Source organism: Neopsephotus bourkii, unplaced genomic scaffold, assembly GCF_033783945.1.
Source record: "Neopsephotus bourkii isolate Nb327-2 ecotype Australia unplaced genomic scaffold, CSIRO-AGI_Nbou_v1 NB_1655, whole genome shotgun sequence".
NCBI classification, from domain to species: domain Eukaryota; kingdom Metazoa; phylum Chordata; class Aves; order Psittaciformes; family Psittacidae; genus Neopsephotus; species Neopsephotus bourkii.
The window spans coordinates 5053066-5079317 of NW_026902129.1; the positions used below are offsets into that span (position 1 = coordinate 5053066).

The 26252-nt window shown below is 37.4% G+C and overlaps 1 protein-coding gene across 1 annotated transcript in view; it reads left to right on the forward strand.

Annotated features, from left to right (window-relative positions):
- CNTNAP2 (contactin associated protein 2) overlaps window positions 1-26252 on the forward strand; it is a 1027100-nt gene that overhangs the window by 486068 nt on the left and 514780 nt on the right. Inside the window, exon 8 of the mRNA XM_061374850.1 lies at window positions 3972-4236. Within this exon, the coding sequence (XP_061230834.1) occupies window positions 3972-4236 (265 nt within the window). The remainder of the gene's footprint in view (window positions 1-3971; window positions 4237-26252) is intronic.

The following is a 26252-nucleotide window of genomic DNA, read 5'->3' on the forward strand; positions in this document are numbered from 1 at the left end:
TAATCTCTGGTTTTTATTTGCTTGTTTCTATATTTGTTTTGTTTTTAAAGTTGTTACCTGTAACATGAATGTAAACTCCACATAAGAAGCTTCAGTAGCGTTAGTGCTACATCAGGAGGCTATGGCATGCTAGCTTAATTTGATGGTGCTGTTGATTTCCAGTTCTAAAAATGGCTATAAAAATAGAAGTGAGCTTTGTTTTCAGTAGACTTACTTAAATTGCTTCAGCTCTTCAAAAGCAAAATCAATTTTAATCTAACTAAATCAACATGGATTTTTATGTTTCTTACTAAAGGTTTTTTTTTTTTCTCCCAGTTTTCAGTCCAATTTACCATGAAAAATAGACTCGATTGAGAGCATTGTTGTTGTTAGTCATGTTTATGATGATGGCACTTAAGCAATCCAGCAAAGTTCAAAGCTCCATTATAGCAGATCCTGTACAAACACAACAGTAGGTATACCCTGTCCTAAATGGTGTATTATATGAAGAGGCAAACCAGACAAATGTAATGGTGTGGAACGCAGGCAGAGTAATCAGTATGGTGATAAGAAGTATCATAAGGTGGAGAAAAAACAGAGGGAAGAAGGATGTTAAAGAGATGTGTGGCAGAAGAAAAACTATTCTTAGATACAGGCAGTTGAATTTCAGAAATCACATAGTGAAAGGGACTTGACAAGTTAATTTTACAGAATGAGGAGGCCCAGAGAATCAAAGATGATAATAAGATGATAATCTTGATTTTTTTAGGTCTCATATACATAGGTATATGAGCAAAAAAAGCACCACCAGCTGTCTCTTTACTGAAGAGTAAGGATGTAAAGACAATTTAAAGTACTTTAAACTTAAAGAAAGTCCATCACTGACTTTAATAGTGTATTTCTTTTAGAGGGTAAAATTAAGGCGGAAAAATCTGCAATCCTTTGTAACTGATAAGATGGCAACAGCTTACTGGGGTGAATGAGTCAGATGAATGGTCATAAGCAGTTATTGTTCTTATTAGTGGAGCCTGATTTGTTTTCATAGAAGATAAATGACACAAATTATAAAGATGCTCAAAAGGGAGAGTCAGGGAGAAAAGAACAGCCAAGACAGAGAATAGGAGGGTCTACTTTTCTTCTGAACCAAGCTGCAAACAAGAGTTGGCAGTGACTAGCACAGTAGGTGCTCACTGTTGTATACAGCTTGACTCAGGACTAAGACAGAAACAGGAAATGTGCTTCTAAACAATCTTCCAGTCTATCTTTTCTGTATTTTCTACTAAAATATAACGAGCCTTGTGGGAATTTCATTATCTTGCATAACTGAAGAATATTGACCCTTACACCACTAGTGAGAAGAGGCTAGAATATGCAGCTAACAAGAAGTAGCCCAGACAAATTAGAGTTTAAGAACCTAGTCACTTTATCAAACCCATCCAGAGGTATATTAAGAGCAAGCAGTGTGAATACTGATTTGATTTAGTTTCTACAGAGCAGACTACATTTTTAAAGCCTGTAACTGAAAACTGGTGGAGAGAATCGTATTTGCTACCCCTCATCTTTACGTCCACTAGGTCTATGCTCCACCCAGTTCTGCAGCTCCTGTGCCCTGTATTACTAAGTTCAGTCATATACAAACTTAAGATGACTCTTTTCATTAAATTATTTATATTGAGTGAACATTGTGTTAAGCTTAAAGGTGAATAATAAGGTATTTTGAGAAAAGTACTGAAATAACATGATAAACATTAGCATACATTGCCTGTAAGGTATGAACCTTATTTAACAGTTATTGCAGTCTTAACAAACTCATTATTTCTCATTTGGGAGCAATGTATTCAGCCAGTAGCTCTATTAATTGGGAAAGGATTTAAGACCCGGTAGTAGTTCCACAAGGGGTAATATCTGATTGTGGGTAAGCAAAATTGGTTTATAAGAAGTAAACATGAAGCTAATTTTCAATACAGATTAAAGATCATTATACAAAACTCACGAGACCCAAATTAAGGTCTTTTTACCATTTCCCTTCCAATGTAGTATGAAAAATTCTCTGTTAAAACCAGTAGTTTCAATATAAATGCACAGTATATTTTTGACTATGAGATGTCATTGCCCAGGGAACTATTCAGCAAGAAATTTTGAATCTATAGAAAAGGATCTGTTTCTTTTTGAAAAATGGGGATGTCTTTATAGAGACAAGCTGCAGATTAGTTCTAACTCTTGACATTGAACTAGTGAGCAAATGGGCTGTATTTCACAGTCAAGGAGGGAATTGATAATCCCGTTCAGATTAATGAGTAGCTCAGTAGGGAAAATACTAACTAGAAAAGAAATTAGAATTATATCTTAACTTCCTCAAGAAATCTTTTGTGTGGTTAGGCTGGTGATGGTGTGAAAAAGGATTTGAATACATTTAGTGCCATTAACATTTATAGGTGTTATGCATGCAAGTATCCAAAGCATCTGGATGACAGGAGACGGCCATTTAGATATGAAAGCCGCCTTGTTACGAGGAAATTGTTAGTTCCTCTCGGTGACAAGGCAGAAAAAGAAGCTCTTAAAAATGTCTAATAAAATGCTTTCTGAGCATTACTTAATTGGAATCTAACTGAACTGTGAGATGTCAGCTCTTATGAATTGCTGTTGCCTTCTGCGTCTCCACAGGACTGTGTAGCAGAAGTCGTGACTGTAGTTGTGACTGTAGAATGTTAACAAAGGGTTGCAGAGGGTATTTTATCACTCTTCAGCTTATTTTTTTTCTGTATTTAAAATCTGTGGTTTAAGCGAAAATATTCTGTAGCACTTGGAAATATTGAGACTAAAACTTGACAAAAAAATGAGTTAACTGTTTGGATTTAATGGTTAGTTGGCTGAAAACTACAATCTCTAGGCAATTTTTAAACAAAAAACCCCACTCAGAATAGCCAAGCACCTTTGCAACAAAGGGGTTAGGTGGAGGTCTTTTGCCTTTTCTGAGGCAATAGTTGTACTTTTGCTCATCACACTGTAATTTAAAAGTTTCCAATACTTGTTTTAGCTGATTATTTTCCTAAATTCTTGGCTGTTTTCTATTACCCATGAAACACAGGTGTATGAAAAGTACGTGGTTTGTAATGCTGAGGTTTTATGATAAAGATAAGAGTGAATCCTTTAGATCAGTATGAAGAAATCTCTAGTTCCCTATTATTGCAAACATCAGTGTTTCTTAACTGATGCTGGAGGCTGCAAGCTGGTAATCTAGTTGATACTAGTTCTGCTGGCCTTTATGCGTAAGCTATTTTAAAACCTTGCAATCAATAAAGTTGACTGGATTTTTGTCAGTGTCCCAAAGAGTAAAATTTTAGTGTGAAAACTGCAGTTTCTTTTACAGAGAAAATAACTGAGTTACTACAGACATCAGGCATTGATCATGATCGTGTACTCCAAATCCTTTTATTTAATGAAATGAAGTATTAGCTTATCTAGTATTATCTAGTAGAAAACACAACAGAGGCTGCCTCTTCATGAGGTATGTCCTTTCACAACTTCATGTACTGTATTGATTGGCACATTGATATAATGGTATTTAGAAAGCTTTATTTCATTTTTGTAAAAGGAGGAATTACTGCTCTGTTGTAGGCATCTTTGGTGGCCACAAACAAGCTGGAGTTTCTCTGTGATTAATTTCTGCATCTTTGAATTTGGATTTTTACTGCTTTTACCTAATCTTTATCTTATACTTTAAATGTGTAGGGCAAAGACTGCCTCTTGTTGTGTACTTGTTCAGAACAAAACATGGGGGGGGGGGGGGATTTTTAGGCAAAACAGAAACATCAGCAACAACGCTGTAATAGCAACAATAATAATAGTAATAGCACATTTTTACATGCAACTTTCATCAATCACAGTAGTCAAGGCTTCATAAAACCTAGAATACTTTTCTAGAGGTAGCTATGAATGTAGTGGAGTGAATTTTGCTTATGTTTTTGCTTCTTTTCTTGTGTTTTACTTAGGGAAATTTAAGTTTTTCTTGTGTGGAGCCACATACAGTGCCTGTCTTTTTCAATGCAACCAGTTACCTTGAGGTTCCTGGTCGTCCAAGCCAGGACCTGTTTTCAGTCAGTTTCCTTTTCCGAACCTGGAACCCCAATGGACTTCTTGTCTTCAGCAACTTTGCAGATGACCTGGGGAACGTTGAAATCGACATAAATGAGGGCAAAGTCAGCGTCCATATCAATGTCACCCAAGTGAAGAAGAACCGAATAGACATCTCATCAGGTAAGTGTTGTTTTATTTTAATTGGTATCCTTTTTCTTGATATTAAAAGCATCGTTGACCTAAAATTGGAACAGTTGTTTTACCAGACTTTAACTACATTAAATCCTGTTTCATTGAGTAAGAGGTAGAAGAATATTGAAACAGTTGCTAGATTAAACAAAGACACAGATATTCTGTTGTGAAACCCAGACAAGGTATTGCCCTGTATCTCTGAGGCACCATTGCTGCTATTTTCCTTCCTTCCATCTGTCTTGCAGTCTTCTCTGCAGAAGTGTTTGGTTTCAAAGGAGGAGGGTATTTCCATGTTGAGAGTAGCCTAATAATTAGGCTGTTCCTGTTACATCCTAATAATTAGGAAGCTCTCATTAAAGAGGAAAAAGAAAAAAACAAAACCCAAACCCCAACCATGTTTTTTTTAACCACAAGGCTGGCATGAAAAGTACTGTGACATTCTCTAAGTGTGCTTTAGAGTCATGCTACTGGAGTACCAGATCTTTTAGCACCTAAGTAGGTTTTGGAATACTGGGTATAAGGTGCAGGGTTAGGTTTGTTGCTGGAAGAAAGGGTGTGTGTTAGTGTCAGTTGATTGTCTTTTGATATTACTTGATACTTTTATATTGATAAATTATACTTTCAGTCTAAATTCCTTATAAGCATTTCTGGATTAGCCATAGTTACATCATGTCAGTCGACGCTTTTCAAAACAGTTATAACCTAATCATGGTTGGAAGATACAGGGTTTCTTGCAAATGGGTCTAGATCCACATAAAAATCCCCAATCCAGTGATTATTTCAAATAGCAGTTATGGCAACCTAATTTCTCAGCCTGTTTTTGCCTGAAGTCATCTGTGGTTACTATTTTCTCTTAATTTCATAGTGGAGTCTTCAGTTTTCAAGAGGATTGATCTACTGGTCTAGCTCTGAATGAATGACAGAGGGTTTATGACTACTTACTTGTTTGATTTCTATTTGAAAATACATTGCCTACATAGTCATATAAACAGGAATTTGAAGAAATGTAAGAAAAAATAAGAAATGCCTTTTTTTAATGAGAAAACATGTATTATGTAGGAAAGTAACATTTCATTTGGCACGTGGACATTTTTTAGTTTTCTCTTTTCGCCCTGTTAATGAAATAGGGTGAAATGAAAATAAGGGAATAGGCATGAAATTAAAATAGTTATTTTAACCATAGAACTGAGTAAAATATGAGTAACAACTAAAAATCAGAGTTTGCCTGTTTCGTAAAATTTAAATCTTTTTATGAGAAATATGTACCTCCTTCCATCATTACATTTCGTTTTAGCATAAGAAGACAACACCATAGATTGCAACTTAGCATTTCATTGCCTCTTATATAAATACTGTCATAAAAGATTGAAGTAATGTATTGGTACTACAGGAGGATCTTGAACAGGAATGTTTTGTTAAGGTGCTAGTGCATCATAATTAGGAAACACTTGAAATTATCAACCTTACTTCTTTCTTCCTTAGCTGTACCTAGTACAAATCCCAGTTTACAGGGAGAAGTGGCTATGCACAGTACTTCTTCATGAGCTTCCTCCTGCCTTTCAACAACTTGCCACCAATTTTGCCCTGTGTATGTCTTGATATAAAACCATTCTGACATTCCATTACATTTACATTCTGATAAGAAAACACATATGAGCACTTCTGATTTGCTCTTCTGCTTTCCCTTAGACCTTCATCCACAAAACCTCTACAACTACTGTGGTGTAGAACCAGGGTTTTCATATTCTGACTTTCTTCTGAAATATTCTGAACTGAATGTTCTTTGGAGTAAATCTTTTCAGTCCGTATGATCAGTTTATGTAATAGCCCAAGAATCAAATGCAGCCACTCATTTTTATAGCCATGATGCTGTTATTAATCTCCATAAAACCCACTGTCTACATACAACAGTTTGAGTATTTTAAAGAGTTAGCAGTTTCCTTTGTTATTACAATTTATACCACAGTAAAAATGCGTTTATTGTTTAATTTTCAATACGTGGAGTTTTAATTTTTGCATAGCTATCCTGGGAAGGTATTGATTTATTTTTATACTTTCATATTTAGTTTCAGACTTGGTTGCAACAGGCATTTCAGTGCCTGTGAAATGAATTATGTGTGCAAATGCAGGAAAGCAAACTGGCATCTGCCAGGAAAGGCTGCAGAAAGAACACTGCTCTTGTACAGCAAATATCACAGCGACCTTCTTGTTCCCTTCTTGTGCAGGGAATTAAGATGTCAGCATATAAACCTGCTGGGTTTATGTAGAAGTCACAGTGGTCTGCCTTTGGCACAGAGATTTCTGTGTGTTGTAGTCCTGTAGATATAAGATGCGCACTTTCTCATTATTTTTAACAGCTGTCAAAGCAGAATTTTGTCTAGTCAAATGCACAGCCTTCTATGTAATTGCATGTGTAGGGTATGAATAATCAGAGTTCTGTCTGTCCTGGGTTCAGCAGTAGCAGTCATTTTTCTCCTTCTTGGTAGCTGGTGCAGTGCTGTGTTTTGACTTTCAGCTGGGAACAGAGCTGAAAAACAATGATGTTTTGGTTTGGCCGAGGACTTTGTGGGCCTCATGCTCTGCCAGGGAGGAGGGGAGCTGGGAGGAAGCAGAGTCAGGACCTGACCAAACTGACCAAGAGGTATTCCATACCACAGCACGTCATGCCCTGGATGTAACTGGGAGTGACCGGAAGGGTGAGGTGGACTGCAGGGTTGGAGGAGGTATCGGTCGGTGCTTGGTCGGGCTGGGGGGGGCGGTTATGGGTCGCCTGGTGATGGAGTGTTGTATTCTCTTTCCTTGTTATTTCCTTTATCATTACTATTATTGGTGGTAGCAGTAGTGATTTGTGTTATACCTTAGTTACTAAACTGTTCTTATCTCAACCCGTGGGAGTTGCATTCTTTCTGATTCTCCTCTCTGTCCCTCCAGGAGTAAGGGGAGGGCAAGAAACGGAGGGGGGGGGAGTGGGTGACAAGCTGTCTGGTTGGGTTAAAACCACGACACTGTCCAATGGGAGGTACACCCCCTTTTTGTCAGCAAGAATTAGGCTAACTAAATCCACAACCTAGGTGCAGGTGTGTTCTGTATTTCAGAGCTTTGCTGTACTTTTGCCTGACACCTGTAATTGTGTAGTTTCCCTGGAGGAAGCTAATTTCTCTTAGTCCTTATTTTATATGCCTCTTGTAATTTACTACCTTACTTTCAGGAGCAGCTTTTAGTGCCAGCTTTCCATGTTAACATGGGGACATCAGCAGTTCATTATGGGGCATAGTCTAATGCTGGCTCTAAAAAGAGTAGCTGAACTGACCAGCAGGAATTCTGTGACAGAACTGTGTACTGACGTGCAGGTGGCAGTTTGTTCCTGCATGTACCAAATATACTAGTGTGGAGCACAGTTCTGCTTTATCTGGCTTTCAGTGTCATAATATTCTTTAAGCACATGCAAACTGCATGCACTGACTAGGGAGCTCTATTTTAGCATGAGTTCAAATAAATGGGCAAGTCTAGCCTTCCAATATATCGAATATAGTTAAATTCCCACCTTTCTCACTGGAGCTGGGCACCATGAGCATCTTGACTGAGTGAACTACTTCATGAAGTGCTTTGTGATGCCTGGGAGGGATCAGACAGTATGTGAAGATTTTCTTGTTGCCTTGATGTAACTTTCATACCTATTCACTTGAGCATTTAGTTTAAAGAGAGAAAGGCAAATTCAGGTTGAAATATTTTGATGACACTTTACAAAAATAAGAACGAAATAATGCATAGGAGGTACAGTTAAAGGAGCTGCACTTCTCATCCCATAGAGTACACACACCTGTGTTTACTGCTTACCTATAGAATCAGAAGGTGAAGAGTTTACAGAACATTATAAAAAGGTTTGTAGGCAACATCAAATAATCAGCAAGCAGAATCAATTGACTATTAAAAAGTGAGAGCTACTTCTGAGAATCAGAAATAGGTTTATACTTTATTTTTTATGCCAATTAATTCTACTTTTTCTGGTTTATATACTGTATATAGTGAATGAAGGGATTCAGTAATGTGATCAAATAGAAAGCGTGAATGCAAAATGTAGTAAAATGCAACAGACTTTTGTGCTGACCTGGTAAAGCAGAATCTCAGGTTTTACTTCATGTGGCTGTACCTTGTTTAACAGTGGTCAAACAACTAGACTCTGACCTGTCCTGGGCTTCAGCTTGGTGAATGGTGGGGGCAATAAAGAAATGTTAAATCAGTAATACTTTTTTCACCATGTCCATAAGGTGTACACTCTTTTGCCCATAACACAATTTTGACCGTAACAGAATATTTTACCTTAATATGCAGTTTAGCTTTCAAATAGTAGTACATATGAAAGGGACAAAGATGATTAGTCCTTGTGGTTATACATACTGCTTGGTTTTGCTTACTGAGCAGAGTTTTTAGTTTTTTCATCATCTTGCCAGTCATTCCTTCATAACAGGTCTTAAAACAAGAAAAAATGCCTTCCCTTCTCTTCCCTGTCCAGCATTCTGGTAAGTGTCCTGTGAGCATGTTGAGCTATGAAGAGATCATTGAGACTATCATGAAGTCTCAATGGCCTGGATTTTGCTTTTTCTTATCTTTATCTTTTTTGGACATTACCACCATTTGATTGATAAGAGTTATATTAATAAATTTGCTGTTAGTAAGAGGAAAATCAGTCCCACTGAGAGCTGAAATAAAGATTTAATTAGAAGAAATAAGCTACTGACTGTGCAGAATTACACAGGTGAAATCCTCAAAAGCTTGCATATAAATTAAGGGTTAAACATCTTACTGACTTTTTCTCTGCAGAGTAAGCTGGGATTAATATCTTTTTAGTTGTGTATGTCCCAGCAAAGGGATAAATAACAGGAGAGACTCTCAGCAAAGAGTCAAGAAATTTGTCTTTACTGCTTCATATAGTTTGGATGAAATTCTGCTTTTGGCATCACGGGATTCAGGAAAACTTCCTGAATATTGCTGGCTTTACCCAAGGATTGATGGAAGCAGTGCTAGGCTCAGAAGATAGAAGACAGAAGTGTTCTTGCTTTCTTTAATAACTTCTTAAAAGCAGATTTCCCACACAGTTTGAATACCAAAGGATTCTGATATTCTGATACAGTTTTAAAAGTGATGTAATTTTGGTATGTGATACCTGTTTACTTTAAGAACCTACTCAGAATTTGTGATCTTTCAGTTAGGAGAACAAATTGATGAGGATGTTGAATTATTTTATGATTTTTTACAATCTGATGTCTTCTTTCTTGAGCACAGAAGAAATCAGCAACTGGAAAATGTCATCCTCCCACACTTCTCTGCCAGAAAAACTCTTCTGAATCTCTTCCCAAAGCCACATGCAAATGCTGTTGAGTCCAGGGTTAAGCCACAGCCGTGTTCCGTTTGACGTCATTTCTTCCACTTAATTATACCTACCTGGTTCAGCAGCTTAACCCAAATTCCATCTTAATGAAACCAGCCTTTTCTGAAGCTTTCAGCATGCAGAAGAGTTGGTAACCCATTAACAAACGTGAAGAGTGTTGCTTAGACATAATACTCAAAATAGCACTCCTGAGGAATCATGTAGTGGCTTTCCATTGTTTGTAATCAGTAAACCTCAAATCCCTGTTTCAATGCAGAAGAGAACTTCTCTGCCTCTTGAGAAAAGGCAAAGTTTTGATGCTGGCATATTGTGAAATAATCTCCTGATTTATCCTTTATTTACTTTCTCACTTGTCTTTTCATAGACAGGTCTGACCTTTCATATCTAAACATTCTCTGCTCAACTTAAATACTAGAGGCTCTATGAAGATCCTTTGGGTTTTATTCCACAGTACAAATGATAAGTTGCTGAGAAAGGACATCATCTCTTTGGCCCATAGTATCTTAACAGAGAAGCTTTCAGTGTCCAATATCTTCTGCCATTAAATTGAATTTATCTGCTTGGAGCCCCTTTTTTTCTTCTTCCAACTCTCCTAGTTACCATCTTGTTCTGTGTATTAGTTGCTGTCAAGGATGTCTTTAGCTCCTCCAGTCAACCATAAACTTATTAAAAGTTGGGATATGAATATATTTTTGTCATATTTATCTGTATTAAATAAAACAGACCTCTACCCATGGAATCTCTCTGGAAAGCTTTCCACCCTTGTGTCTTTCTGCTAGATCTCAAGCCATCTGAATAGCAGTTCATTTATATTTTAGACCCCGGGTTAAGATAACATCCCTCAGGTAATAAAATGTCGCTGTGTGACAGATCTGAAGTGGTATTCTTCCAGTGACAATTCCCAGGGGTGTTTTATGTGGGAACTGAGAAGTATTTTTTGCCTCTGTTGCTAAATGAAGATTTAACTAAGGAGTCTTTATACACACAGCAAAAGTGCACTTCTGGTGGGGAGATAACATTTCCCACCAGGTCTTTTCCATATTACTGATACTGCTTTATAACTGAATGTTAGTAAATGGAGGCAGATACCTGTGATGCACTTGTCAGCATGATCAAGATGAGAGACACAGATTCTGTCCACAAAAGACTGCATGATGATGACTTAGCATCAGAAGAGTACGAATACTAGAGAACTATTTTCTTCACAGATAGCCAGTTTTGTGTCTTTTTGTGTTTATTTTTGGCTAATGACTTTAAGCAGTGAATGCAGTTACATGAATAGATATTTGTACTTTTGAATTCCACAGAACTGAGAAACAGACATGCTTGGAGTAGAATCATAGAATAGTTAGGGTTGGAAAGGACCTTAAGATCATCCAGTTCCAACCCCCTGCCATGGGCAGGGACACCTCACACTAAACCATGGCAGCCAAGGCCCTGTCCAACCTGGCCTTGAACACGGCGACTGATGGAGAATTCACAACCTCCCTGGGTAACCCATCCCAGTGCTTCAGCACTCTAACAGTAAATAATTTCTTCCTTATATCCAATCTAAACTTCCCCTGTTTAAGTTTTAACCCGTTACCCCTTGTCCTGCCACTACAGTCCCTAATGAAGGGTCCCTCTCTAGCATCCTTGTAGTTGTTATTCTTTCTTGTACATGTTTTTCTCCTAGTCTGTTTTTAAATCTTGGTACAATAGACTCTCAGACCAGTCAGAGCAAGGAACAGAGTCCCTGATTGCAAACTTTTTTATCTAAGAAAACTGATTACTTTAGTTCAGGGGTTTTGTGAATTCTGCTTCATCACTCACTGATCTTCACTGGAGAGGTGCCTACCAAGCATTGGGTATGCATTCTAAAACACAGTACCATTTGTGGGTACTTCACTGAAAGTAATACAAGTCTTTGTTGGTTGTACTGGGCATGGAGGAACCTGAGAATCAAGAAACCAGACTGTTCTTTCTGACAGGCCTTCTAAACGTATGCAGGAGGCTTTTCAGGACTTACCTGTGCTCATTGAGGTAAATGTTTTTTTTTCCAGTATTTTCTTTCTAGATTAGTAATAAAGAAATAATAAGATAAAATAGAGACAGAAGCTGTAGTTACATTTGTTGTGTTTATGCACATCCTGACAGCAGTATCCAGGACACCATTGAGCACTCATATAATGTAAATGGAGAAGGAAATGTTTTCTAATATCTGAAAGACTGGATATCAGAAACATTACGTTCTTTCCCACAATATACTAGTTTGCTGTCCCTGCCTCCTCTTCTGTAAAGGTGACAACCTCACAATTGGGTCAGCCAGTGCTTTCAGCAGCAGCATGAATGCCAATCCAGCACCAGTGGCTTAAACGTAGGAATTCTATAAAAGCTGTTTGTCTGTTAATGACAGAATGAGATGGTTCCTGTAAACTTTTGCATAGATGTTATTATTCCTTGAAAATTCTAATTCAACTTAGTGCTATGTTAACTCTTTAGTTCACCTTGTAGCAGATTTAATTGTTCTCATATTGTTCCAGAAACAAGAAACAACAGCAGAGAGGGTCTCCACTTAGAACATACTATATTTGTTTTCCATACACTTAAAAATCATGTTTAGGGACTCTCTGAGACCAGAGGTCTCGGACCTTCATTTGTGAGTTACTGTTGCCTACATGTACGGCATAATTGCATTTCATAAAAAGGGCACAGGACCTTCAAGCAGTGGGCCACATAACACTGTGCAGAACCACTGTGGGAGGAAGCTATCAACTATGTAGATTAAAACAGCCAGTGCTATCTTTTCACCTTTTCATCCTCTCCAAATGCAAGGCAAAAAAGGAGTTTTTCTTTTCCTTTAAAGTAGGCATTTGCAGCATTGGCACTTGGAGGAAAACCAGAAATACTCTTTCTAGTGCAGATGTCCTTGAAACTCTTTTGAGTTTGCAAGGAGTTTTGCAGCTTTTAATCTTTTTTTTCATCTTTTTTAATCTTTTTTAATCACTAATCCTTGGGTAGGTGTCCCACAATACCTCTAGCCACTTACTTACAGGAAAATAATTAAAAGTCATTGTAATATCAAACACGATTCTTTTGCAGGGGGTAAGGGGGAACACGACCTAATTACAGGCATGGAACTTTAATTTATGTGCTGGGAACTGACACTCAATATCTTCTTTTTCATTGCTATTCAGGAACCTGGGCAAATAGATTATTATCTGTGACAGGTTTCTGGCAGTCCCTCTTGGTTTGACAGTGTTATTTTAGAGAGAAGAGAGAGTCACTTTTGTGTATAATGAAAGGAAAAGTTGTCAAGCATCCATACATATTTTATGCTGGATAAAACTTATGTGCTAGAGGAAAGATTCTGTTTTCAGTCACGCCATTGTAAATTCATAGTGCTTCTGCTGACCTCCAGGTTTGCACCAGTGACACAGAATGGCATCTAGCCCAAAGGATGGATTCTGTTTTTTTACATGGCCACTGTAGCTCTTCTGAGTCAGCTTTGCCTTTCTTGTTTTCTTGGCTCTCACAGTCATGCACAACTGTGATGTGTATTTTGGCAGTTTGGTCATTTTCTACTGACATTGACAGAACTAAAAGCAATTTCTATCAAAGTGCTTCCTTGAAATGGCATCAGGTACAGTCTTGAATTGTCTAGGTTTTTTTCAGCTTAGTCCACAGAAGTGGCTACCCTTAGCTGCAAAAATAGACTCAGGAAAAAAAGCATTTTCTAGTTGTCCGTTGCTAGCTCTCCCTTTACTTTGGTCTTGAAAAAGATGGTGAATACCTTCAGGCATTTTTGCACATTGCTTCATTTAATTTTCAAGTGCTGCTGAAGCAGCAGCACATGAGCACTGAGGTGAAACAGAGCAACTAAAGCCGTTTGGTTTCTGTTAAGCTGAATGGCAGATGATGTTGTCTTTAAAAAGCTTGCTTATTAAGTTTATGTATTTGATAGAGGGAAAAAACCCAACTCAGTTCCCTTCCTGTGAAGCAGCACTATGAAATACATAGTTTATGCTAACACTAAGCAGGATCTTATTGAACTGTTTCACTGAGGACAAATACTGAAAATTCTATATGTCTCCTTTAAGAGATGTATAGAATATTTTCTTACTAAGAGATGTATAGAATATTTGCTTACTAATGTAAGTAAGAATATGTTCTTACTTAAGAATAGCATGTTTAGAGGCATGTTTTCCCTTATGCCTTTTCCAGGAAATACATGTATCTGCAACGTTTGAAGGGTGCATTCTTTTAAAATGAAAAAACCAACTTTTTTTCTTCTTTTTGCGGATTTAAAATAGTGGAACAACATAATACGTGTCCTCATAAAATGAGGGTTTCATTGATTAACCTTTTGTAATGTTTTAACAGCTCTTTTTATGCACTTAGCACATGCATTAAAACCAACTGCTAAGTCAGATCAAATTTACTACAGCACTAGCACACAATTTCTACCTGAAGAATGTAACATTTTTAATATTCTGGTGTTGGTACTTAGATAATTACCTGTCAAAACAGTAACAGCAGATCCCGTATCTCTAGGATCTATAATTCCCAAAACAAGGATGATACCATTTACTGTACTGAATCTGGGAAAGAATGTGGTGCTGAGGCACCTTTAGGAGTGTTAGGCTGGTTTCTGTAGTGTTAGCAACAAGTGACATATTTGATTAAATTTGCCGTGTGATCAAGCTTTGCTGCATGCTGCACAAGAGTATATGGTCCCAGGGGGATGAGCTTCATGTATTGAAGCATATTCCAAAGGTACAGAACTAGACCTGGCACAGTTCTTCATTTTTTGCCTTCACTGTGGCCTGTGAAGCATGTATCATAGAATCATGGAATCACAGCCTGGTTTGGGTCAGAAGGGACCTTAAACCTCATCTGGTTCCAACCCCCTGGCACAGGCAGGGACACCTTCCACTAAAGCAGGTTGCTCCAAGCCCCGTCCAACCTGGCTCTGAACACTGCCAGGGATGGGGCAGCCCCAGCTTCTCTGGACAACCTGTGCCAGCGCCTCAGCACCCTCACAGGGAAGAACTTCTACACAATGTTTAATCTAAATCTCCCATGTTAGATTAAAGCCATTGCCCCTTGTCTTGTCACTACATGCCTGACTACAGTGAAGATACAGTTTCATTCAGAACTTGAGCAGTGCTTCTACCAATACTTTGAAAACTTCCTACAGAGAAATGTAGTCTGTGTGTTTCAGTGTTACCTCCACCGAGTCATGCAACAGAGCGTTGTTGTTCATTTATGATAGACTGTGCAATTAGAAATTAGTTGCAATTACAGAAAGAAACTTGGTTGGTATTTTTAGTTGGAGATGCCTGAAATACTCAAAGACATGCTTAAAAATATATATGAGACATGCTCACTTTTATATATTGCATCTAGAAAGCGTAAAACATTATGACCCCCAAAATGTTCACCAGCTGTGTTCTTTATAATGGAGACAGAGCAGAGTGCTGAACTTTCCCTGTATCTGGTACAGTTCAAAAGGAATTTTCAAATCATGCCATGGCCTTAACCTCTCAGGATTTATTGGTAGCAAGTTAGCAAGTCCAAACTCTTAGAATCCAAAAGCACATTTTATTCTCATTCCTCACAACCCCCAGGGTATATTGTTAACTCGGTAATAAGGAATTGAGTATGTGTAATATAATACAACCTGTCCCACTATTACAAGTAAGCTTCTTGAAAAACTGCTCAGGGTGCTTAAGGGTGTGAAAAAGTCCACTAAATATTAATGTTCCAAAAACTCTGAGTGCTAGAGAATGCTGGTTTGTTGGCAGGCCGCTTAAAAAATACCAACAAAAACATCAAGAACTCACTAAACCATTTCATCTTCCTTTGGCAGGAAGACATTGGTTATTCAGTTTTCTGTTGAACAAAGTTGGAACACAAAGAGTGCACTTCCCTCTTCCTCCTCCTTCTTGCTCTTTCTGGCTTTGAGCAGCCCAGTACAAACTGTGCTTTTCAGATGCTGTTTGTAGGAAAATGCATGTGAGGCTTGGTTCATCTTTCTTTTATTTCTACTCTTCAGGCCTTTAGCTCTGGGAACCTTTATTTTTTGCAGCATAAATGTGGAATTCTTTTTTTATTAAAAGTAATGATTATAATAATATGTTACTACTATTAACTAATATTGATACTAATAATAAATAATTATGCCATTTGGAAGCATTATAGTCCAACCTGTTCCACATTCCAGTCAGTTAGATTTGCATTTTTAGTGTTATTTCTTCCTCATGTCAGGAATTTGTGATAAGTGTTACTGATTATTAGTCTCTGTAAGGCTGTTTCAGAATTATAACAAGGTTTTAGTCTTTTAAATAATGACAATAAACCCATGCAGAAGCAGTAAGTATCCGAAATACAACCATCCCACAAGAAAGATTTGCTTTTGTCGTCATACTCAAGACCCTGCAATAGATGTCCTGCACCTGGATACAATATCTTACATTATTTTTTTCTGTAGAAAGAGTGGGTGTCCTCTCTGTTTTCTAAGGCTTCTTCAGGTATTTTCAGCCTCAGGGCTTCCTGGCCATTCCCATAACAGAATCAGAGGCACTCTAGCTAGTATTCTTGTTAGTAAATAGTGAGCTGTTGAAGAGTCATATAGTAGGAGAATGAAGCAGGTTCACAGAAAACAGGGATTTTTTCCCAGCAGGGATTGTTTCCAGGATTTTCAGGGCTTTGTGCTACTGAAGTTTCATGATTCTAAGAGTGAACAGAAAAGGGTTGTACCAAGGTAAGAACTGTTAGATGTAAAATGTAACTGTACACTGAGGCAGATGGAGGTACAGAAATTAAATATAAGTCAATGTTGATTCAAGGTTTTGACAAATAAGCGTTTAAATATAAAAAAATGCATAACCAGCATAGTTATATATCTTACATTGGTAGCTCCGTAGGAGGTTAGAAAAGAATGTGTTACTTTATTACATCCTGATTTTATTCATTCTTTTCCCTCTTTATGGTGGCTTTTATTCTGCTTTGGTGTGTTAATACAGCTGTACTCACTTATTTCTCAGTTACTTCTGCTTCCTTAGAAGTTTTCTTGTGTATGGTCTTAAATTCCAGGTGCCAAATATTCAGAGAAAACAAGCCTTGCTTATTTACAGGCATTTGCCACATACAAACAACTGAAGCAAATAGCTTAGCTATTTTTACTTTTTCAAGTATGTGCTATTTTTATGGAAATAGGCTGAGGCCCAAGGTGGTGTGCCTTAGATTATGTCCTTAGCACAATTTCAGCACTGACATTGAACACAAAAGTACAAGTGGAAAAAGGAATTACACAAGAGCAACTAAATACTCAGTAGCAGTGGATTTGTCCCTGTTCTTTATTTTTCTTTCTACACAATAGTCATATTAAACATGTAGCTCTCTAGTTTGTGTCTTAAAGTAAATTCAACTTCCGCGGAACTTATTTAGAACAGGTATAAGGATATATTCTTACCATTTTATAATGGAAGAGAATTCCGAGCTTGAATGTATTTAGTAATGTTTTGGAAATCTGTTTTGAATGATAAATAGAAAAACATTAAGTGTTATTCAGTCCTAATGTTAATAACAGGTTGGTTAGCTCTTGTGTCACATTTTACATGCAGAAGAGGAAGTTTTCCCTTCAATTTAGTTATCTGTGGAGAGTACATGTATTTGTTCTGTGATGTCACCCAAATCTCACAAAGAATAATTATCTCTTTAATACTATAAATATACCTTTGTGGAATTCACTAGAGATTTATTTTTTTAAAAGGATATGCATTGTCACAGAATTGATGAGCAAACTGTAGTAGGTGTAAAATCAAAGATGAACTCGTGCATTATTCATCATTTAAAAGAAAATTAAAGTTCCAAATGTGCTGGGTATCATCAACATCACTTCAACAGAGATGAATAGATTCAAATCATCATATTCAATAGCTGAAGTTCATTTTGGATCAAAATTTTTAGCTCAGATCTGGATCTGGCATTTGTAAGTCCTAGCAGGCATGTAGATATCCACAGTCTTAAGCAAACATGAAATGTTATTAACTTGAAGTTCTGATTATGCTGACACCCTGAACTAACACAGGCATACGAGACATTGCAGTAGATCGATTTTCTTCCCATTCTGTTTAGTGATTCACACATCTGGGAATACAGAAGCCTGAAGTAGCAACTTGGTTTATTCTCCACTCATACCAGTATAATCTCATAGGAGACTTGATATTATGTTATTTTGAGTTGTTGAGCCATGTACCCTCAGTTCACACTGGAAATGGTAGAAATTGAGGGGGTTTGTACATTGCAGAGAAAAGCCCAGACAGAATGTGCTTTTGACACTTCCAGTCCTGAAGTCAAAACCTCAGGCCAAATGAAATCCAAAGAGAATTTGAATCTGACTGCAACACAACTTTTCTTTTAACCCAGTTATTTGAGAGTTACTCTGTAGATTATCTAAGCACAGCAGCAAGAGGTCTGAGAATGTACAAGGTCCTGTCCTCTGAGAATTCATTGCAGCTCACCTCATGTCAGGTATGTCTGTCTGGTACTTGTCAGTACTGTCAGGACTCACTGCCTGCCTCTGGAAATTCTATTTTGAGTTTATTCCATATTAATGCAAAAAGGAGGTGGAAAATACACACACAGAGGGATCAGAAAGCCGTTGTCTAGAATCCAACCAGTTATCATTTAATCATTTGGGACTTAGCCTGACATCTTAAAAAACTTTATTTCACAAAATTAGACATGTTTTGCATTGCAAAGAGTCAGCTGATGGTATAAAAATTGACTAAGATCTGCAATTCCATATTCTTTGCAATCTGATTATTTTTATTATGGAAGCTGCCTTGGAACTGGAAGTTCTGCTATCTCAAGAAGGAATATAATGTGTATTTTTCCACATACAAATCAGCAATATTCAGCAGAGTAAGATGTATCTCCTCTGACCAAGTGAGCCCTATGAATGTTCCTGTGATCAGGCAGGAAAAATAAAAGCTTTTGTTCATTTCTAATTAAATAAGAATGTAAAATATTGTCTTTCCATTTAGTATGTTACAGAACCATTAGCTAATTAACAATGTTACTATACCAGACTTTCTTCTTCACATACTGTATTTTACATGGTTATCACTGCATAGGGTAGATGTCTGTTAGAGGAAATCTAGCAGGGTTCCACCTGTATTGTTGAGGGTCTGGCTGGGTGGCTATGATACGCCATACTAAGAAATGACACCTAGTTCTGGAAGAGTGCTTAGCTCTTTCATCTGTATTTCAGCATTGGTAGAATGGTTTGTGCTGTTGAAGGACATTACCAAGACATGCTGAGTGTGTTGGTTTTGATTTGTTTTATTTTTTCTTTTTAATTAGGAATTACCTTAAATCTAATGTTGCAAAATCAAACGTCAAGAAGTCGTTTTCTCATGGAGAAAAGGTGAATTACATTGCTTGTCCTGTACCATCTTAATCAGTCTTAAAAATTGTTTTCAGAATAGTAAATATGATGGAAAAATCTACGTACAGTATGTACAATGTGGACAAACTTTATGTATTTACTACATGTATATGTATTTTCTCACACGGCCGGAGCATCTTTAACATTGTACTAAATATTTTCCCTCCAGAATCAAAGAGTATTAATAAATGAAGCAGAGATTCATCATTATTATTTAGCTTTATGAGAAACATACTGCACTTTAAAAAATAATCCTAAGAGCATTCTTAATTTGTTTTTCATAAACTGATCATTGTTATATTGGATTGCGTTATAATTAACCAATTTATCAAAAGCTCTAACATCATCAAACGCTTCTTATTTTGACATACAAACTCTTGCAGTGTACAAGCAAGTAGACAGATGGGAAATACATCAATTGAAAACCTGTCCTATGAATATGAATATTTAAGAAACCTTTCAGATTTTAATGGGCTTTTAGAGAGTATTTACTGTTTAGTATCTTTTTCCTCTGCATTTCTACTTCATCCATCACCTGAAACCTGACATAGTGTCACTCTTCTGAGTAATTTTGGCAACACATCAGGAAAACCCAAGTCATTACTCAAGCAAAGCATATGTAAAAGGTGGGGGAAGATGAAAGAAGCCAAGCTGAAGTCTAGTAAATCTTGTTTGAAACTTTGAACTCTTTGAAACTCTAGATTGTGTAGTTACCAGGGAAGTTTATCCTCCAGTTGGTAACCCTTCAGGCTCAACACTCCTGCAGCCTGTATGGCAGAGGGTTTGTCTAGATTCTTAGAATTTTATGAAGCTGGCAAGAAGGAAAAGTCATGGAATTTTTAGGTGCAAACATCATGAATGTAAGGCTTTAAGAGAATATATTATCCAGTGATAAAAGTCTGTAACTGAATGTCCTGTGAAACAAAATTAACAGGAGTAGTACAAAAAGACAAGTTTTAAGAAATCATGATCTTAGTTTATTGTGAAATAGCTTTTGATGTGCAAACTGGGTTTAAGTCTTCTCATTTTAGTTTCAGTTTCTGAGAACTCAACAGTATTTTGTCATGGTTTTGTTCCGGTGCATTTTGTTTTACTCACTTTTCTTCAGAAATCATGTCCTTTAGTAAAGCCTAAGATACATTAAGATGTGATAAGAGCACAAGCTATTGGCACAAATGCTGTTTTCTGTTGTGAGGGCTGGGAGAAATCCATGCTACCTGTCTCTACTGTTAAGTTCCCTTTTCTGCTGCTTGTTCCTTATTCTTCAAAAGGCAAAATAAGTGAGAAGAGACATCTCAGAATACACAAAAGAGAAGGATCATTCGGGCGAATAGCTGTGGGCAGCAGAGGCCAGATAACGTATGCAGCCATTCTCAGCATTCTGTGAGAGCCATATATTGCAGACCTGAGATATCAGGTGGGAGTTGCCCTGTGGAAGGTGAAGCTGAAAGAGAGCTTATTTTCTTCAGTAGAGAGCTGGGTGAAAAAATGCGTGTATGTGGAGGGCAGTGGAGGAAGGTGGAATAAGGAGAATGAGAGAATCTTTCTATAGACAACACTGAAGCTGAATGTTCTAACATACAGGCAGAGGTGAAATATACTATTTCAGTTCAGTAACTACTTCTTGGTGGCAGCTTTCCTTACCCAAAGTAGTTTCAGATTAGTCATTACTACTTGTATGTTGCTAGCAGCACAGTTATGGATATGCTAGATTAAGTAAGTATAGGAATGGTAGATTAACTTCAGGTGAATTGCCTAACTGCGTTACTTACCAAGTTTGAGAGATAATTTTTGTACCCCACACTGAGCCCCATGATGTGTTAGACTGATAAACAGTACCAGAGCAGGTTTATTTAGGTATGAATGCATGATGTACCTACCTATCTTTGACTGCAGTACACGTACCTCCTGTGACTAAAGTAGGGATGCACTTGACCAAAATGCCAGGTGCCCTTATGTGTTTGTCTCTACTGTATTATAGAATAACAAAGTGTCTGTAATTTTTATGAAGCTGTGAGAAGCAGTTTACAGTTCTCAGCCACAAATGCACAAAGATGAAGGATCTGGGATTAAAATTCAGGTGATCTTTAACATCTGCTTTTTAATGGAGAAATTTTCATGACTCTGTCTACTCCAAAAAAACCCTCTCCCTACATCATTCTTTGTATCTAATTCTTTACTTACTCAGATCTGGGAATGAATCCATTTGTCAACCCCGCACGATTCTAACACACTGTTTTCCATATGTTCTTCCATTCATACTATTTTTTATTTTAACCTTCTTCATTTTACATTTATCAACGTGAGTACCAGCCAAACTGGTACTATGGGGACTAAGAAAGAAAAGGGTGTGAAAGGTATGAATGCACATGCTAATTTTACTTCAAACAACATGGATTTTTTTTGCATAAGCATAATTAAATTTGGAAGAGAATATAAATGTTTTCAGAAAACGCTTCAGTAGTGCAGCCATGAGGGAGGTTGTAATGGCTTTTTAAGCGAAAGGATAATTAATGGCATAATAGTAAGTGGATATAAACAGGCCATGGATCATTTCAGACTATAATTCAGAAGAACAGAACAAGTAGAGCAATAGTGTTCTGGTGGGTCCAGATTGTAACAGCAAGAGGGGGCCCCGTCAAGCCCTAAAAAGTTAAAAATGTGCATTCCTGCAGAAGAACTTCACAACCGCAATATAAAGAAGATTATGCTGGTTCTTAACATCCTTTCTCATCTTGCAGCATAATTATTTGGGTTCCTTGCTACAATTCAGAGTTGAACTCAGAGTTATATACTGTCAGGTTTGCCCGCTTGCTCAAAGTACACTGATGCCTTGGCTTTTTATTCACTGATGATTTGTACTTGTGGAAAAAGAAAACAAACCCTAAACCAAACCAAGCATACTGTAATTATATAAGCACATCTCCCCAGCAGTGATACTACTGCCAGCTCAGTGAGCAGTCTGCTGCAATGTGCTGCTTACAGACCCTTTCACCAGCCTCAGTCTTTTTGCCAGGCTAGGCTCCCTATCTCTTGGGCCAGATTTTCCAACCTTTGCATAAATTCTTTTATCTCCTCTACCCAGTGCAGTTAGCAGGCTCCTAAAATATGAACATCCATTGATCTTTTGTCACATACTGTATGTTGTTGCTGCTGTGGGCATGTGGGTCATTAAAATCCTTATGTTTATCTACTCCATGTATTTAGGGGTTTTACTATTACTAGTTTTATTTTCTGCCTAGCAGAGGTAGTTATTCTATGTCTTGAATCTTCAGTCTGTTCTTGCTTCTTTGCTCATTTTGATTTCATTTTGATTTCTAAGAAGGATATTGAAAACACTAAAATTGAGACTTTTCACGTTTATTTTCATTTTGCCGAGTTTCTAACAATGAACCTGTAAGGTTAAAAATGTAGCAGGATTTGTTTTTAATAACTCAGCACCATAATCCATTTTTAGGTAAGAAAGCAGTGGATTTTTTTTCCCCTGAATTTACTATATTGGGTTCCATACTTATTTTCTGGAGTAGTACAGGTAGCAGAAGAACAGCTTTGTAGTTTAACCTCTGCTGGTTTGGAAATACCAATAACAGATACACAGGGTTTAATGATTATTGTGAGGGTGGTGAGGCACTGGCACAGGGTGCCCAGAGAAGCTGTGGCTGCCCCATCCCTGGCAGTGTTCAAGGCCAGGTTGGACACAGGGGCTTGGAGCAAGCTGCTCTAGTGGAAGGTGTCCCTGCCTGTGGCAGGGGATTGGAACTGGATGAGCTTTAAGGGTCCTTCCAACCCTAACTGTTCTGTGATTATGATTCTATGATAGTGGTGGTCCTTTAGTGTTATTAACATCACAGAATTTTTAATGTCAAATTATCCTAACAGAAGTTAAGGGCAGTTTTGCCTTTGTTAGCAGCAGAACACTGCACAGTGCAGCCAACTGCTAGATAATGGTTTTATATTGGGGAGGGATAGGTGAGTCATGATTCATATTGCTTCTGAACTGTCCAGTATTTCCAGTGTGTTGGCCAAATTAAGCATTTTTTTTTAAACTCCACTTTAAACTGCCTTTCTGTATCTCACAACACGGTTTCCCCTCAGAAATCCATTGTAATTACCTTTGAATTTGGTCTTCTGTGTTTCTGAAGAATACTCCTGCCCACACAGTAGGCTTATTCATTAGGTTAGACTTCCTGTAACACAAACAATAGAGCACGTACTCTCATATGCCCCGTCTGAAAAGAGCTGGTGTGAACAAGGATGGGGCTGGCACAAACTCCTGAGAGCTTTAGGAAATGAAAATGGAAATGTCTCCATTACCTCAGACTTGTTCCACTTTTTTTTAACTACTAAATACATGTTAAGCAATGCTATCTCACTCAACATATTCCTGATGGTAAGCATCTCAAAGATAAATATACTAGCTCTCAACAGCTCATTAAAAATATTAAAAGCTGTTAACATCTTTTTAAATGTGTTTTTATAACATTATTTATATATTTTCTAAAAGAATGTTTAAGCATAAGGAAATGTAACTTCAGTGCCAGGTAATATCAAGGCTTTATATTTTTTGGCTAAAGACAAGTTATCATTCGTTACTGTTATCATTATTCAGAGTTATAATACATTTTTAGATGGCTTTTCATTATGAATGGAACTTTGTCTTTTCAAAACTATATGTTACATTGTCCTTGAAATACTTAAATCTTGGTTTCTGCTGAAGTCTATTACAGATGTCTGTTTTATAAAGCAAAGTTAGAAACCTTCAGTCAAGTAGCCACTAATTTCATCACACTTTTGGGAAAAACAAATACTACTCGTCAGCTGAATGAATTTTTGCCTTGGCTGAACCTTATCATTTATGCTGAGTATGCTAACCAGGCTATAAACAAGCATAAATGCTATTTATTAAATTGAAGCAACACTGAAACTTACTTACAAACTTCCAGTCAAAACCCAAATACCTTTATATGCTCTGTTAGAAAATAATGAGTTCTGAATGAACTGATAGAACTGTATAGAAGGTTTGAGGAAATTCTGTCACTGGGTATTACTGCTAGGAAGAAACTTCCCTGCATCAGCTAGCTAGATATTCCTATTCAGTTAGCTGTCCCATAACATCTTTGAGGTATCTCAGGCTTAGAAAGTATACTTCTAGAAGAGAAACCCAGCTCAGCTGGTGGAACAGATGAGATCAGAGATTGCTTGGGTGATGTGCTGTTCTCTCCTTCAGGAGACTCATGAGGAATAGGAACTTCAGGGTTATTACCAGGAGGAGACTACTCGACAGAGGATTAAAATTCTTCCCTTCACTTGTTTGTATGTGTTTATTTCAATTAGGCCTTCTGGTTCATTTGGGAGAAACATACAAACAAAACCCAATGCAAAACTGCAAGATGAGTCCGTTCTTCAAGCTCCAAGCCTGAAATTGTGTCCAATTCTCTCATTTTATTACTTTATGAAAGTTATTACCTCTGCATATGGATTTTGTTAGCCTTATGTCCTTTTAATCACCACAGCTGTTCCCACTACTGCAAATGCTGAAGGAAAGCAAGCTTCTTAGTAATCACTGGTGCTTATCATTACATGTTTGTCAGTCAGGTAGTCCGCATTCATGTGTTTTTCTCTGTTGTGTTCCTATCCTTCAGTGCTATACTACTCCATGAGAGCACATACGTACGTTACATTGTCCCTGCCAGCGCAGGAAAAACTTGCAGTGTGGTGTGCTCACTGTGCAAGTATGTCACACGTGTACAGGTAGTTCCCTGCATGCTGCATTCCCCCTGTGTTTCATTGGGAGCTTTTCCAGTAGAACAAAGTTTGTCTTTTGCAACCTGGCCTACAGCACTCAGGATCCTCTTCCCAGTCTGTATGACAAAAAGTTTGATTGGATTGGCTTTGCTTTCTTTGTGTCTGTCTGTCCTTTTGTGTTCCTTCATGCTAGAGGATGAAACTCTGTTCTTGGTTTATATCAGCTCTGTAGAAAGCCAGACAATATCTACAGTTGTTGCCATATGATTATTAGCAGTGTCTACAGCAGTAAGCAGTTCCCCTCTCAAAAGAGAAGCACATCTCTAAATGGAGTCATATTCCACTGTTAACCTTTGTATTGGTGTATTTACCAATATTTCCACAGTTCCTTTATACACTCATAGATTAGTAATTAAATAGCTCGGCCTTTGAGAGGCCCTTTGGGCTAAGCTTGGCCAGCTGCTTCTTAATGCACAAAGCTAAGTCTTTAAGAAAACAGGAAAAAAAACCCCAAAATTCCTAACGCCTAATTTAACTAACTCTAAGGTTTACAATTATAGGAAGAAGATATTCAGAGGTGTTGCAGGTTAAAAGTGAGATTTGATAAACTGTCCCTGGAAATGAGGATTTAATTGCTCCTAATACTGGCAAAAGAGAGAAGAAACTCTGAAAAGCTGCTGCAGGGTTAGCATAAATATTTTTCGAGGGAAGCATCACAGTTTCTGCGTCATCTGTTGCAATCATAGATTCACCTTCCCACTCTGCTTTCCTTATGCTTCTAGAAGGGATTATTCCCATGAGAAGAAAATGCCATTACTGCATTAGAGAAGAGCATATCTAAACCATATCCGTCTTATGGGAAGGACAGATGCTAATATGACTGTGTTACATAGCAGTGTAGAGTAGCCTCACTTCCATCCACTGCTGCACAGTTGTGAAGGCATCACAAGTAGTGAATTAAATCATTTCTGCTTTTGGCTAATCTAGCAATGTTCTCTAATACCTCTTCTGAATTCTGTGCTTTAGCCTTAAAAACTGCTGCTAAGAGCTAGAAGAAATTCCCTGAATTTACTGTGAAAAGATGCTTTAGGTTGGAGGTCATTTATTTTTATTCCATGTTACACAGATGTTAATTTGGGCATCTTAATATGCATCTATAAATTATTTTTATATGTAAGTTGAATAACCATTTCATTATGGTTTGAAGATTATATTGTGTGTATTTGGAGGACAAAGAAAGATACACTCTATACATGGGAAACAAAATGTTTTAATTCACCTAAATCAAAGCAGCAGTAACCAAGTCACCCCATTATATCAGTGATGTGTGTACTTCAAATATTACCTTGGTTCATTTAAATGCTGGGTGGAGGACTACGATGTCATCTTTTTCAGTGTTTTCTTAAAAAAAATATATAAATAATAGTAAAATAA